Genomic DNA, 16497 nt, shown 5'->3' on the forward strand with positions numbered 1-16497 from the left:
CTGATAAATTGGTTGTTTCCATGGTTTACCAATCAGAATTTCTGTGTTTTGCCTCAATAGTTTCTGGGCTCAATTCAAAGTGCAGTTTTTGACATTATGTGGTTCAGAATCCCAATGCCAAAAAGACTGTCTTTCCCCACATGAAGCAAACCGGACACTGTGCTCATCATCTAAAGCCCAAGGGAGGTGTGGAGAGTGAAGGCACAAGAATAGGCCTTTTCAGCGGTGGTTCCCTACTTAAGGAATGCTCTCCCCATGGAAGCAGCTATGGCAAAATCATTACTTGTTTTTAGCCACTAATAACATTATTTACTCAGTGCAGTGTGTGTGTGTGTGTGTGTGTGTGTGAGAGAGAGAGAGAGAGAGAGAGAGAGAGAGAGAGAGAGAGAACGAACTTTAGGTCTTGCTTTATTGCTGCTTTTTATATTTGATTTTGATGGGTTTTTTTCATTATATCTATTCTTATTATGCAAGTCAATTTGGGACACTTCAGTTTAAAAAGCAACAAATAAACACATACATAATGGTGACAGGGTGCTTGTAACTCTTTACAACTATTAATTAAAGTTTATTCTAGTGTTCAAATTCATATATTTGCCATTAGATTCTCTTTATTATTATTTTGGGCCTTTTCCCCCATTCTAACAGTCTTGTGGTTCATTTCATGAAATATACATAAACTGACCTAATAACATACTGCAATAATGGGGAATGAAGTCCTGAGAAGTTCTCCTTTAATTTTCTGTTTAAGAAAAAGATGAAGGAATCTTTAGTTCCTTCTCAGCAAATACATAGTGTGTGAACCATGTTGGATTTGATCCAGGGCCCATCTGATCTATTTCCAGCAGTGGCCACCCAGGTAGAATGTGAAGGCAGTAGCTCTTCCCCACTGTTATCATCAGAAACTGATACTCTGCGATATACCATCTTTGAACATGGAAGTACCATATGGCTGACTATTATTATTATTATTATTATTATTATTATTATTATTCTATGGTGTGTTACCACCAATAATACAAAAGGGTTTATATCTGATTTAACAAAAAGCTAAACTAATGGAAAATAAAACGAGAGGGAGAAATGTTTTAGCCACTAATAATATATATATGCATCTCTTAATAAACCTATCTGCCATAAAATATTTCTAATCACCCTTTAAACATCTAAGCTGGTGGCTACCTATTTGTGGGAGATTAGCAGCCAACCCTAAGTAAGGGATATTCTTGCTACTTAGCATGAGAAGGGGCTGAGTCCACAGAGCTGTATTGCTGATAGGCAGATACTCAGACTGAGGCATCTGATCAAGACTTGTATTTTAAAATGAGCTTAAAATATATATATATATATTTGCAGATGCTTGTGTGTTTTTATGCCAGGCAGAAGACCAGCTGGCTAAAAGACTTTGGCAGATGTTTATCCTCCTGGACAAAGGCCCCCCTGATTTATTTATAGCAGGAGCCAAAATTCTCAAAGTTGTAAAAAGGGAATTACAGGCTGGGAGCAAAGGTTACTAGGTTACTGACCCTACAGAATACAATCAAGCTGCAAAAGCACTAATTAAGAGTTGGTAAATAGTAGGATTCATTGTTTAACAAAATATAATACCATGTGCCTCACATTAGATTTGAGCCATATTTTCATAAGGTTAAAGGGCAAGAGCTAATGGGAAAAGCAGCTGGCCAGGAAAGGGGGGTGTAAACTGAAGAAGTTTTACTTTGAAAAGGCCTTTGCTTCTAAAAATCTATATATGTTATGTATGAAATATACTGGCTTAAATGTAACTATGCAAAGGATTTAGAAAGTAAGAAATGTTAGATTCTTATGTTAGATTCTTATTTCATTGATGGTGTGTGAGAATGTGAACCCAAGATCTGTTTAAGACAGAATGAGCATCTGTTTTAACCATCTGTTTTGGAGGGCAACAGGGCAAGAAGGGCAAAAGGTGATCTGGTAATTAAGGTGCCTTGTTGAGGCAAATGTAAGATATATGGCTACTTGTTTGCCATTTATAGATAGAAGGAAATATAGCTCTTTGTCTCCCATAAAAGGTAATAGGAAATGGGTGTATCTTTTATGATTGGTTCTAGCAAACAGCCAATAGGAATTTCAACCAGGCTGATTGGACAGAGGCAGCCAAAGGAGGAGCAAGGGGGCTGGGCTGAGGAAATATAAGTGCTGACCATCAGGGCTGGAGTGGGCAGAGCTTTGGTAACCATATACCACTGTGTCTCTCATTTATTTGTCTGACAAATAAATTATTATTTTAATTTCTCTATTGCTGCGTTGAATATTTCATTCCAGCTAAGCGTTAACCACAAGCAGGGTGCTACAGGACCACAGAAATACAATTGATAGAGGGGGCTCTGTGTGATGTCATTTCCTCTCCTGAAGGTGCATATTGTACTTCCTGTTTCCCCTCTTTCTCCCTTTGACCAGCGTTGGATGCAGACATGCCTCTGTCTGCTCCAGCTTTAGGCACATGCCTAAAGGTAAAGGACCCCTGACAGTTAGGTCCAGTCGCAGTTGACTCTGGGGTTGCATCGCTCATCTCGCTTTATTGGCTGAGGGAGCCGGCGTACAGGTCATGTGGCCAGCATGACAAAGCCGCTTCTGGAGAACCAGGCAGCGCACGGAAACGCCGTTTACCTTCCTGCCGGAGCAGCACCTATTTATCTACTTGCACTTTGACGTGCTTTTGAACTGCTAGGTTGGCAGGAGCAGGGACTGAGCAATGGGAGCTCACCCCGTCGCGGGGATTTGAACTGCTGACCTTCTGATTGGCAAGCCCTAGGCTCAGTGGATTAGACCACAGCGCCACCCGCATCCCTCTAATGCAAGATTAGAAGTAAGTAAATTATATATTTAAACTTGCTTTCCAAGTTGTTGACTGATTCTTTGTTAACCAGGGGAAGAAAGAGAGAGCCAACTTACTTCATAGCTGGACTTGACCAAAACAAGTTTTTATAGCCTAATTCCTATGCTTTTAATTTTGCTGCCAAGGATGGGATTTTGAAACTCTGTTCAACCCCTGAATGTGGGCACCTGGAGATGAACTGCAATTAATATATCCTCTCCTATCCATTAAAACCCATCCCACACTATTCATCACAAACTGAGACCGTGAACTTCAAGTGAATTATGTGTTGTGTATAGCAGAACTTTTGGGGCTCTTCTGAATCTACTGCCCATTAATTTCATTGAGTGACCCTAGTATTACAAGAAAATTCTCTATACCATTTTCTCCACAACCATACCATTCATGGTTTTATATACTTCTATCATGATTTATGTTGTTTTCTTTTTCAGCAGACTTTGTGGAAAATTAGCTTCATAAGCTTGCTGTTCACCATCTATTGCCCCACATTGGTATAGACCATTTGACCAACCTGTGGAATCTTAGATGCCGATTTTTTAATACCTTTTGCACCCTTCTGCCTACTCCTGGGTAACCAAGAATGTTTTCCAGCAATGAGCAACTCAGCATTCTTCTTCCTCATCAAACCCACTGAACCTGAGACAGCTGCTATTTTAAAATGCACACTTTCCAAAGTCCATGTCTGATCTACTGCTGAGCAAACTATTTTTATTCTTTTAATAACCCCCTTTTAATCAGGCTCTTTTGGCATGCAGATATTTCACAGCTGGAAGGCTTCATGATAAGATGATAATCTCCTAACTGAATCATTTCACAGGTGAGCTCCCACTATTCAGGAGGAAAACAGAAGCTTCGCTCAGGAAAGTCTTATTTGAAGGGTACACGGATGCTATTAAAACACAAATCCTTCGTGCAAATCTAAATATACAGCCTGAGCTTCAACACTGTTGCATCACACAGCACTCAAAGCTGCTGAGCGGACACATTCTAGCTTCCTTATTCTACGTAGCTTCCTACCAAACTGCAGGCATATGGGAATCCTATCACTGCATGGCCCAGCTGCCCTGCCTGAGCCTAGCAGCACTGCTGTTACTGGAAGAAAGAGTTCTAGTGATTCATTCCCCAGCCAAGAACTATAGACACATATGGTCCATGGTGTCCAGCTCTCCACATGTTGTGGATTGTATGTTGATTCAGCAATCCTCAACAGTGCAAACTATTTAATGTAAACATCAAACTTCTACCCTTTGTTTTGTACATGTACGTGAACTGGACAGACGTGAAGAAAGGTCAGAATAATGAGATGTGGTTGCAGGATATGGTCTGAAGGTACATGAAGCCATCGATTTGCTGAAGCTAAGCAGGCCTTGGTCTGGTCAGTGCCTGGATGGCTGACCACCGGAGAACTAGGTTTATGCCACTTTGAGTTCCATGATGGAAGAAAGGCAGGACCAAAACATAAGGAAATAATCTGGCTCCTAATTAATATTGTATGGAAATAATATATTATATCTTCAGAAATACAGTGGTACCTCGGGTTACATACGCTTCAGGTTACAGACTCCACTAACCCAGAAATAGTGCTTCAGGTTAAGAACTTTGCTTCAGGATAAGAACAGAAATTGTGCTCCAGCGGCACGGCAGCAGCAGGCGGCCCCATTAGCTGAAGTGGTGCTTCAGGTTAAGAACAGTTTCAGGTTAAGTACAGACCTCCGGAACGAATTAAGTACTTAATCGGAGGTACCACTGTACACAATTTTGGTTATCTTTTTGTGGGAACCCGAATGTAACTCTCCTAAGTCAATAGCAAACTTCTTGAAAACAAAGCTGAGAAGCTTCCAACTGAATTAATATATTCTACAAGATGTAGCCTATTGTAGTTTCAAAGGCATAAATTTTTAAAAAAATCCTTTCTAACCTACCGTTGATAAGAAAACTCTTAAAATACTACCACATTTTGATTTACATGGAAACAGTTGCTTGCTAGGACATAGATTATCATGTCCCATAATTACCACCACTGAAGAGCTTAGTTAATTGTCAGCTTTATTTGTGATGTTACTTTATAAGCCTATAAAATAAAGTTATAAAGATAATGAGATCACAGGAGTTCTGTTAATCTTTTTATATCTCATTTATGTATGCTATTTTCAGCATCTTTATAGCAAACCCTTCTTGTTAATGGCACAGACAATCAACAGCACCTACTCCTGCTGCTTATTTATTCTATAAAATAGCTTTAGATATCAGGCATTCCACTAGGGCTGGACTGAATTGACAGGAGCCATTTCTTAGACCTTTCACACACCTTGAAATCAGCATACCCTCCAACATTTCTCCAATAAAAATAGGGACACCCTAAGGAAAAGCGGGGTATTCCGGGATCAACTCAGAAACTGGGACAGCTTCTGTAAATCCTGGACTTTCCCTGGAAAATAGGAACACTTGGTGGGGTCTGAATCAGCTGTTTTACTTCAGTTACATTTTGAGGGTGACATGAAATTCTTTTGGCTGAGGGGAACAGAATCAGAATGGCCACCATTTTGTTTTTCCTAGAAAACTCCATTCTTAGGTGCTATTTGAATTTGATGGATTCCCCACAGTCAAGAAGTCCACCTCTCCTAAGCTACTCACTTGGGACCACTACATAGTGGACTGCAGCAGAATCTCTACCCAAAAGAAAAAGAAGCAGTTTACAAAACAGGTGGATCTTTTTCCCCTGCAGCACATTTTGTTCAAGTAGTGCAATATTAAGTACTCCTCCAACCAAAAGGAAGTGATTGAAGAAGGCTGGCAAATAGGTCCACAAAGAAAAGGTACAGACAGGACTACTGTACCAAGCCCAGGGTCAGCAAGTAGCCCAGACTCTCAGGTTTCATTTTTTTAAAAACAACCTAAGTCTTCCCCCCCCCTTTTTGTCTGAGAATTACGAAGCAAAATGAGAAGGCACTCATCTCATGGCTTTTTTTTGGGGGGGGGAATAAATTTGGATCCCTTCCAGTCGGGATTCAGGCCTCATCATGGGACTGAAACTGCCTTGGTCGCAGTGGTCAATGATCTCCAGTCCAGCTCCGAGGGCCTTCTGGCAGTTCCCTCCCTGAGAGAAGCTAAGTTACAGGGAACCAGGCAGAGGGCCTTCTTGGTAGTGGCGCCCTCCCTGTGGAACGCCCTCCCACCAGATGTCAAAGAGAACACCTACCAGACTTTTAGAAGACATCTGAAGGCAGCCCTGTTAGGGAAGCTTTTAATGTTTGATGTATTACAGTATTTTAATATTTTTTGGAAGCCGCCCAGAGTGGCTGGGGAAGGCCAGCCAGATGGGCGGGGTATAAATATATTATTATTATTATTATTATTATTATTATTATTATTATTATTAATTTAAATATCCAAGGTTCCATTGAGCTTAATGGGACTTACTCAGTAAACATATTGAAGAATCAGCAGAATCATTTGGAGAAGAAAAGTTGGGGGCAGGTCCACTTCACAAAATTATTTCTTATCAAATTAAGGGGTCAATTCCACAATGTTTTGATTGAATCCCCTTCATGGACCACTGCCTTGCCGTGGCGAAGGGGCTTGAATAACTCAGAGAAGCTATGAACTATGCCGAGCAGGGCACCCAAGATGAACAGGTCATAGTGGAGAGTTTTGACCAAACGTGATCCACCTGGAGGAGGAACCAGCAAGCCACTCCAGTATCCCTGCCAAGAAAACTCCATGGACAAAGACAACAGGCATATAAAAGTTATGACGCTGGAAGATGAGCCCCTCAGGTTGGAAGGCGTCCAACATGCTACTGGGGAAGAGCGGAGGACTAGTACAAGTAGATCCAGAGCTGATGAAGCGGCTGGGCCAAAGCCGAAAGGACGCTCAGTTGTGGATATGCATGGAAGCGAAAGAAAAGTCCAATGCTGTAAAGAAAAATATTGCATAGGAACCTGGAATGTAAGAACCATGAACCTGGGTAAGTTGGATGTGGTCAAAAATGAGATGGCAAGGGGACTTCCGGTGGGCGCCAGCGTTCAATGGCGGTCTCCCGCTGAGCTCCGCTCGGGGAGACTACTTCACGAGTTCGGGTCTGACCGCTACGGCAAAGCGGGGACCCCTAAAATCACAGGCGCGGAAGCCTGTGAACATGGAGACTCGGTGGGCACCTTAAGCGCCCCCCTTTACTGCAAAGGAGCCTTTTTAAAGGCTCCGGAGTGGCATCGGGTGTGAGCGCGGTGCTGAGAGTCGCTACCCAGCCCGTGGAGTGAAGCCGCGTCGCCATGGACGGAGAGCGCCGATTCCTTCCTGACATTTGGAATTCAATCTGAATACCCGTGAGTAGGATTGAACGGCTCCTGGGACTTAGTAACAACCCTAAAAATTTGGCCGAAAACGGGGAAGGTTAAAAGTAAGGAAGTCTGCCTTTCCCGGACTGCATGACAGCCAAAGCAACAAAATACAAAGCTGCAATTTGACGGAAAATAATTTTAAAACTGTTTAACCCGAACATTGAACTTGAACCTCCCCCTTAGCAGGCAGGAGCGGGGGGGAAGATTTGACCTGTATTACCTGCATGAAAGAAGTAAAGAAAGATTTTCTGCCGTTTTAAATCCTTGGAAAGGACTGCCCTGGAAAGTAAGCCACCGGGACTGAGAACTGTCATTTGGTGGGTGAGATTCATACAGACCAGGCTGACTTTCTTCCAGGAAGACATTTATCTGACAATGTGAGAAACATAATAGATATTATGGAATTACTAGAAGCCAATATTAATACTAAGGCAGTATTAATATTTGTGGACGCGGAGAAAGCCTTTGACAATATCTCTTGGAGCTTTATGAAAAAGAATCTTAAAGGGATGGGGGTAGGCCAAGGTTTTAAGAATGGTATAGGTGCAATTTATTCTGAACAAAAAGCAAAATTAATTGTAAATAATGTGGTTACTGAAGAATTTGCTATTGAAAAAGGGACACGACAGGGGTGCCCAATATCCCCATTACTTTTTATATCTGTCTTGGAGGTTTTATTAAACATGATCAGAGGGGACCAGCTGATCAAAGGGATTCAGGTTGGAGCTAAACAATATAAACTGAGAGCGTTTGCAGATGACCTAGTATTAACTTTACAAGAGCCAGACACTAGTACGAAAAGAGTTTTAGAGCTAATACAAGTATTTGGTCAAGTATCAGGTTTTAAGCTGAATAAACAGAAAACGAAGGTACTGGAAAAAAATCTAACAGCTGCGGAAAGAGAGAGGTTTCATAGTGAAACCGGATTAATGGTAGCAAAGAAAGTGAAATACCTGGGGATTAATTTAACATCTAAGAATGTGAACTTATTTAAAGATAATTATGAGAAATGTTGGACAGAAATTAAGAAAGACTTAGAAATATGGTCAAACTTGAGACTTTCCTTGTTAGGCCGAATTGCTGTTATTAAGATGAATGTTTTGCCGAGAATGTTGTTTTTGTTTCAAACATTGCAGATTGTGGATAAAATGGACTGTTTCAAGAGGTGGCAGAAAGATATATCTAGATTTGTCTGGCAGGGCAAAAAGCCCAGAATAAAATTTAAGATATTAACTGATGTAAAAGAAAGAGGGGGGTTTGCCCTGCCAGACTTAAAACTGTATTATGAATCAGCGGCTTTTTGCTGGCTGAAAAACTGGCTACTTCTTGAGAACACAGATATTCTGGATTTGGAAGGGTTTAATAATAGGTTTGGTTGGCATGCATATATATGGTATGACAAGGTAAAGACTCATAAAGGTTTTAAAAACCATATTGTTAGGAAAGCACTATATAATGTCTGGATTCAGTATAAAGACCTGTTGGAAAATAAAACCCCTAGGTGGCTGTCACCAATGGAAGCTAAGGAAGTGAAAAAACTTAATATGGAATCTAAATGGCCAAAATACTGGGAAATTATAGAACAAGAGGGGGGGAAAGTGAAACTACAGAGTTATGAGAAATTGAAGTCTAAAGTAAGAGACTGGCTTCATTATTACCAGATAAATGAAGTATTCAAACAGGACAGGAAAATTGGCTTTCAGGTGGAAAGATCAAAATTAGAAACAGAATTGTTAGAACCCAATACTAAGAATTTGTCAAGAATGTACAACTTGCTGTTGAAATGGAATACACAGGATGAAACGGTTAAATCAGCTATGATTAAATGGGCACAAGACATTGGTCATGACATTATGTTTGCTGACTGGGAACAGTTATGGACCACCGGTATAAAGTTCACGGCATGTAATGCCTTAAGAGAGAATATTATGAAAATGATTTATAGGTGGTACATGACCCCAGTCAAGCTTGCAAAAATCTATCATTTGCCCAATAATAAATGCTGGAAATGTAAGGAAACTGAAGGTACTTTCTATCACCTTTGGTGGACGTGCCCAAGGATTAAGGTCTTCTGGGAGATGATCTATAATGAAATTAAGAAGGTTCTTAAGTGTACCTTTCATAAGAAACCAGAGGCTTTTCTCCTGGGCATGGTAGGCCAATTGGTGTCAAGGAAAGATAGGACGTTCTTTATGTACGCTACAACAACAGCAAGAGTTCTTTTAGCAAAGTATTGGAAGACACAAGAACTACCCACGCTGGAAGAGTGGCAGACGAAGGTGATTGACTATATGGGACTGGCTGAGATGACTGGCAGAATCCGTGACCAAGGAAAAGAGACGGTGGAAGAAGACTGGAAGAAATTTAAAGTTTATCTTAAGAACTGTTGTAAAATTAATGAGTGCTAAAATGTCATGGGTAATGTAAAAGAGATTTGCAGCGGTAAATAATTGGGTAAGAGAAAAAGGATTAAAGAAAGTGAATTATAAGTAATTGAAATTAGGGGTTGCTGAAAAAGTTTAAAACAGGGATGCAGAAAAGGGAGGCATGGGGAAGTCGTTGAAATTAGGCTTAAGAAAAAGAGGTTATGAAATTATACGTGTTTATATGTTTGTTTGTCTATGTATTGTAAGTTGTAATGTGTTTTAATTTATGTTGGAAAATCAATAAAAAAATTATTAAAAAAAACAAAAAACAAAAATGAGATGGCAAGAATAAATATTGACATCCTGAGCATCAGTGAACTAAAATGGATGGGAATGGGCGGATTCAGTTCGGATGACTATCATATCTACTACTGTGGCCAAGAAACCCATAAAAGAAATGGAGTGGCCCTCATAGTCAACAAAAGAGTGGTGAAAGCTGTACTGGGATGCAATCTCAAAAATGATAGAATGATCTCGATACGAATCCAAGGCAGACCTTTTAACATCACAGTAATCCAAGTTTATGCACCAACTACTGGTGCTGAAGAAACTGAAATTGACCAATTCTATGAAGACTTACAACACCTTATAGAAGTGACACCAAAGAAGGATGTTCTTCTCATTATAGGGGATTGGAATGCTAAAGTAGGGAATCAAGAGATAAAAGGAACAACTGGCAAGTTTGGCCTTGGAGATCAAAATGAAGCAGGGCAAAGGCTAATAGAGTTCTGTCAAGAGAACAAGCTGGTCATCACAAACACGCTTTTCCAACAACACAAGAGATGACTCTACACATGGACATCACCAGATGGGCAACATCAAGATCAGATTGATTATATTCTCTGCAGCCAAAGATGGAGAAGCTCTATACAGTCAGCAAAAAAAAGACCTGGAGCTGACTGTGGCTCAGATCATCAGCTTCTTATAGCAAAATTCAAGCTTAAACTGAAGAAAGTAGGAAAAACCACTGGGCCGGTAAGATACAATCTAAACCAAATCCCTTATGAATACACAGTGGAAGTGAGGAACAGGTTTAAGGATTTAGATTTGCTGGACAGAGTGCCTAAAGAACTATGGGTGGAGGCTCGCAACATTATACAGGAGGCAGCAACTAAAACCATCCCAATGAAAAAGAAATGCAAGAAAGCAAAGTGGCTATCCAACGAGGCCTTACAAATAGCGGGGGAGAGAAGGCAAGCAAAATGCGAGGGAGATAGTGAAAGATACAGGAAATTGAATGCAGATTTCCAAAGAATAGCAAGGAGAGACAAGAAGGCCTTCTTAAACGAGCAATGCAAAGAAATAGAGGAAAACAACAGAATGGGAAGAACCAGAGATCTGTTCAAGATAATCGGAAATATGAAAGGAACATTTCGTACAAAGATTACCATAATAAAGGACAAAAGTGGTAAGGACCTAACAGAAGCAGAAGACATCAAGAAGAGGTGGCAAGAATACACAGAGGAATTATACCAGAAAGATATGGATGTCTCGTACACCCCAGGTAGTATTGTTGCTGACCTTGAGCCAGACATCCTGGAGAGTGAAGTCAAATGGGCCTTAGAAAGCACTGCAAATAACAAGGCCAGTGGAAGTGATGGTATTCCAGCTGAACTATTTAAAATTTTAAAAGATGATGCTGTTAAGGTGCTACACTCAATATGCCAGCAAGTTTGGAAAACTCAGCAGTGGCCAGAGGATTGGAGAAGATCAGTCTACATCCCAATCACAAAGAAGGGCAGTGCCAAAGAATGCTCCAACTACCGCACAATTTCACTCATTTCACACGCTAGCAAGGTTATGCTTAAAATTCTACAAGGCAGGCTCAAGTAGTATGTGGACCGAGAACTCCCAGAAGTACAAGCTGGATTTAGAAGAGGCAGAGGAACCAGAGACCAAATTGCAAACATGCACTGGATTATGGAGAAAGCTAGAGAGTTCCAGAAAGACATCTACTTCTGCTTCATTGACTATGCAAAAGCCTTTGACTGTGTCGACCACAGCAAACTATGGCAAGTTCTTAAAGAAATGGGAGTGCCTGATCACCTCATCTGTCTCCTGAGAAATCTCTATGTGGGACAAGAAGCTACAGTTAGAACTGGATATGGAACAACTGATTGGTTCAAAATTGGGAAAGGAGTACGACAAGGCTGTATATTGTCTCCCTGCTTATTTAACTTATATGCAGAATTCATCATGCAAAAGGCTGGGCTGGATGAATCCCAAGCCGGAATTAAGATTGCCGGAAGAAATATCAACAACCTCAGATATGCAGATGACACAACCTTGATAGCAGAAAGTGAGGAGGAATTAAAGAACCTTTTATTGAGGGTGAAAGAGGAGAGTGCAAAATATGGTCTGAAGCTCAACATCAAAAAAATGAAGATCATGGCCACTGGTCCCATCACCTCCTGGCAAATAGAAGGGGAAGAAATGGAGGCAGTGAGAGATTTTACTTTCTTGGGCTCCATGATCACTGCAGATGGTGACAGCAGTCACGAAATTAAAAGACGCCTGCTCCTTGGCTGAAAAACAATGACAAACCTCATGAGAAGAGAAGACTCCCTGGAAAAGACCCTGATGTTGGGAAAGATGGAAGGCACAAGGAGAAGGGGACGACAGAGGATGAGATGGTTGGATGGTGTTCTTGAAGCTACCAGCATGAGTTTGATCAAACTGCGGGAGGCAGTGGAGGACAGAAGTGCCTGGCGTGCTCTGGTCCATGGGGTCACGAAGAGTTGGACACGACTAAACGACTAAACAACAATAATATTTGCTCAAGGTAAGTGGAGCTTACTCACTGATAAATTATGCTTAGAATTGTAATATGTAAGACATCTAATAATACAAACCAGACCATAAAAAAGGTAAACCTCACATTCTGTGGGATAACCAGCCCCTGTAACCAAAATGCTCAAATCCGTGCTGTTCATTGAAAGAAAATTATATGAAAATGATTTATTGTTGGCATCTAACACCAAGTAAAACTGCAAAAATGTACAAACTAGTTCAAATCTGTGCTGGAAATGTAAAGGGAAGGAGGGTACTTTTTACCATATGTAGTAGACATGTACACTGGTAAAAGCTTTCTGGGAAATGATATACAATGAATTAAAGAAAATGTTTAAAAATACAGTCATACCTTGGGTTAAAGTCGCTTCAGGTTGAGCGTTTTCAGGTTACGCTCTGCAGCGACCCAGAAGTAACAGTACGCGTTACTTCTGGGTTTCGCCGCTTGCGCATACGCAGAAATGGCGAGTCGCGACCCACACACGTGCAGACGTGGGTTGCATTCTGCTCTGGATGCGAACGGGACTTTGGAACAGATCCCGTTCACATCCAGAGGTACCACTGTACATTTGTTTATAGGTGAAGAGATACCAAAAGATGATAAAAAACTTTTAATGTATACAATGATGGCAGCGAGAAAGCTACTAGCTCAGAGATGGAAGGAAGGAGAATTACCAACTAGAGAAGAATGGCAGACAAAACTGATGGAGTATGCAGAGATGGTGAAACTGATGGGGAAGATCAGAAACCAGGAAGATCAAGTATTTTTAAAAGACTGGAGTAAATTCTTAATTCATTTAAAAGACCACTGTAAACAGTTAAAATCATTGGCAGGGATGGAATGACACTTGTAATGTGGAATTAACTACAATAACTACGGATATATAACAGATGGGTAATGGTAAAAGTTGCAGAAAACTTTATTTTAAATATGGAACCCATGGAGGGAGAGAAGGAGGTCTGAACCTTTTATTGTAATGCTTGAAATGGTTAAAGCTAAAATGTATAAAATTATGTAAAACCAATAAAAAATATTATAACAAAAAACAAAATGCTCAAATCCGATTAATGCATGAAGGAGGCACTTGGAGGAGGCAATTTTCATTGAGGCCACTGTGGCCAGAGACTTCACAAGTGTTTCCTGATCTTTGTGACAGTCCTGTGTTCTTCATCATACCCAATATCCACCATAAGAGTCAGCTCATCCTACTCCTCACAATTTCAAGATTCTCTGGACCTTAGTTATTCCGGATAGATGGCATAATTCATTCCAGAGCTGACCAGTTCTAACAATTAGGAAATGTTACCTGATAATATGTCAGCTAATTGAATTTTATTTAGGAAAACTAAATGGAAATAATCCACAAAGGGTAGATGAGGAGAAGGGAGAGTCTCCATTGCACTGCCCTTCCTTCAATCCTAAGCACAGGAGTGAATTCTAGCTCTCCCAAAAACAAGTTAACTGGAAGCAACTCAGTTAGCAATTCCATCCAGAAGTTGCCACTGGGATGCTCCCCTGTCCCTACAAGACACGCTAAACATACCTGACCTACTCTTTCTCCAGCCAAGCCTGTTTCTAGCAGATACACATTAGTCAAACTCGTCATGAAATTTGTAGGAAATGAGACTAGCACACTAAAAGTGGAATGTTTACCTTTGTTGAAATTTCAGCTATCAAGTTTCTCTTGTTTGGGTCCAAAAATTGCACAGGTTGACCCTCAAATTCAATCTTCCCAAGAACAGTTCCCTGTTGAGAGAAAAAAATAAAACAAATGATAGCATTTTATATTTTATCATTATTAAATTTATAAATTGCCCTTCATCCCAAGATCACAGGATGGTTTACAACATAAAACATGAAATCAAAACACAAAATATATAACATGACAACAAACTGGGAGCCACCACAGAAAAGGCCTGGATCTCTTGCAGAGGAGGCACACGATTCAAGGCCTCATATGATGAGCATAGGTCATTTATGTGCATCAATAGAACTGATTATGTGCATCAGTAGAACTGATTTATGTGCATCAGCTTGAACTGAGCACTGCCCCAAACCCCTGCTTAGAGGAACACATTTTACCCTGGATGTAACCACACAGAGACTTTTAGTATAAAATAAAAAGCTATTAAGAAATACATGTTGGATAATAAAGATCCTAGATCTATCTAACTTGGAGGAACAAAGAGAGACAAAAGAAAAACATCCCTTCTCCTGAAGTGAGATTGAGAAGGAGGATGAATACAAAGTTATGTCAGCTACCCTGAGAGTTTCAATCAGAAGGAAGGTCAGCACAGGTTAGGTCAGAAAGACTGCCTAGGAAATTTGGAGGTTCCACTCTCTATCTACTTTCTCCCCATGCAAACCTACCAGCCTTAATGCAAGCTGAAACGCATTCCAGCGCCTCCAGCAACAGATGAGTGCACACAAGAAAGGAGAGTGGCATCAGGTAATGGGGGAGAAAATTTCTTAGGAACTGAAATAATTACTGTGAAGTTGTGGGTGAACATATTAAACGACACAGCAATTCTTCAAACAGCTCTTGTTTATTCAGAGGCCAGAACAGAACTAACTGAAGGGCTTAGTCAGCCTGCTTATATAGAGTTCCAGTACAACGTTACTGTAGCAACTTTCTAAAACTATCCAATCACTGAACGTCACTTTCGATCCTTCATTTGCATAACTATCTACAGTATCCCCCTGCTGGCCCGGGGTGAGAACTTCAGTACATAACAGTTACCCAACAACTTTATAACTTTTTAAAATTAGCCTAAACTGAATAAAGAAGAGAGAATGAAGACAACTGAGGGTTTCACATCTCTAAATTCCAACAGCAAAATCTGCCCTTTTTGAGTTATAATGCACCAACCTAATCTGACTAAGGAGTAGCAATAAGGTGCTGTTAAAAAAAATATATCCAACTATAAATGAACCAATTTTTTACATGATTCAGCTCTCAATACTAATCTTATAATCTTGATCCATCTGAACTCCCTGCCCCAAGAATTTTCCACACTTTTGCCTGATTCACACCAAGTTGTTTGTTTGAGGGTTTTGTCATTTTGCCATTTTATGGATGTCCATTATGTGGACACTGTCCATTTCTGATAATGTCTATCAGCATATTGGTGTATGACTCTTAATGGAATGCCAGTTCTGTTGAGGGTGACACTGGGCTTTAGGAGGAGAGTGAACGGTTTTGTCCAGGGCAAGGGGCCGGTGAGGGGATGTGTGTGGCTCCCCACCACCTGGCAGCCTCGGGACCTCTCGCCGTGGCGGAAGGAGCCATGTCTCTTGTGTGTGTTTTGCCCCTCATATTTCCCCCGTGACACAACCTGCTGCCCCTGCAGATATTCCTTCTGCTCAGCCCCAGCATTCTCCTCCATCTCCCCCCCCAACCCACGTTGCTAGGGAGCAAGGCGTCTCCAAAGAGCGAGGGGACCCAGCACACCGCTATCACTGAAGAGACCAAAGGGGTGGGTAGGGCAGCTCAGTCCTGCTGCTGTGGAGCTTCTACCAAACTCGGTCCCACTGCTGTGGAGCTCCCCCCCCCCCCGCCACTCCCACTAACATCCTCATTGCAAGAAAGAGGAGAGGCAGAAAGAAGAGCTAACTTGTCCATGGCTAGGGGGCGCAATCTGGATGGTTCTGCCAGGGGTGCAACATCACCCAGCTACAGCTCTGCAGGGAGCAGGTCTTTCTTCCAGCACTCAGGCTGCAGCAATGTCCCTCCAGCCTCCCAGGAACCTTTTAGTGGTTTGACAAGGCCCTCAGCAATTCTACTCATTGTAAATGGTCACTTCAGCTCCTTAGAAATTTCCTATTTCTTGCAATTCTGCAGATATTATTCACATTTTTAGCTAGCTGTTTTAATAAGAAAGCACTATTGAAACACTGAATTTCAACAGAAGAGATTTAAACATGCACTCAGCTTTCCCTTTGAAATAAAGGAAAGAAGGAAGGAAGGAGAGAGAAATATGGGAATTCAAGGGTATATTGTGGCCTGCTTGGCCACAAAGAAATAAAGCAAATTAATGGAAAATCAAGGTCCATTTAGGACTT

The 16497-nt window shown here is 41.0% G+C and overlaps 1 protein-coding gene across 2 annotated transcripts in view; it reads right to left on the reverse strand.

Moving 5' to 3' along the window:
- Positions 1–16497, reverse strand: part of CPS1 (carbamoyl-phosphate synthase 1) — a 158845-nt gene that overhangs the window by 113391 nt on the left and 28957 nt on the right. For both annotated transcript variants that reach the window (XM_053364704.1, XM_053364697.1), the window contains exon 6: positions 14089–14181. In XM_053364704.1, the coding sequence (XP_053220679.1) occupies positions 14089–14181 (93 nt within the window). The remainder of the gene's footprint in view (positions 1–14088; positions 14182–16497) is intronic.

This window comes from Podarcis raffonei, chromosome 1 (assembly GCF_027172205.1).
Source record: "Podarcis raffonei isolate rPodRaf1 chromosome 1, rPodRaf1.pri, whole genome shotgun sequence".
Taxonomy (NCBI): domain Eukaryota; kingdom Metazoa; phylum Chordata; class Lepidosauria; order Squamata; family Lacertidae; genus Podarcis; species Podarcis raffonei.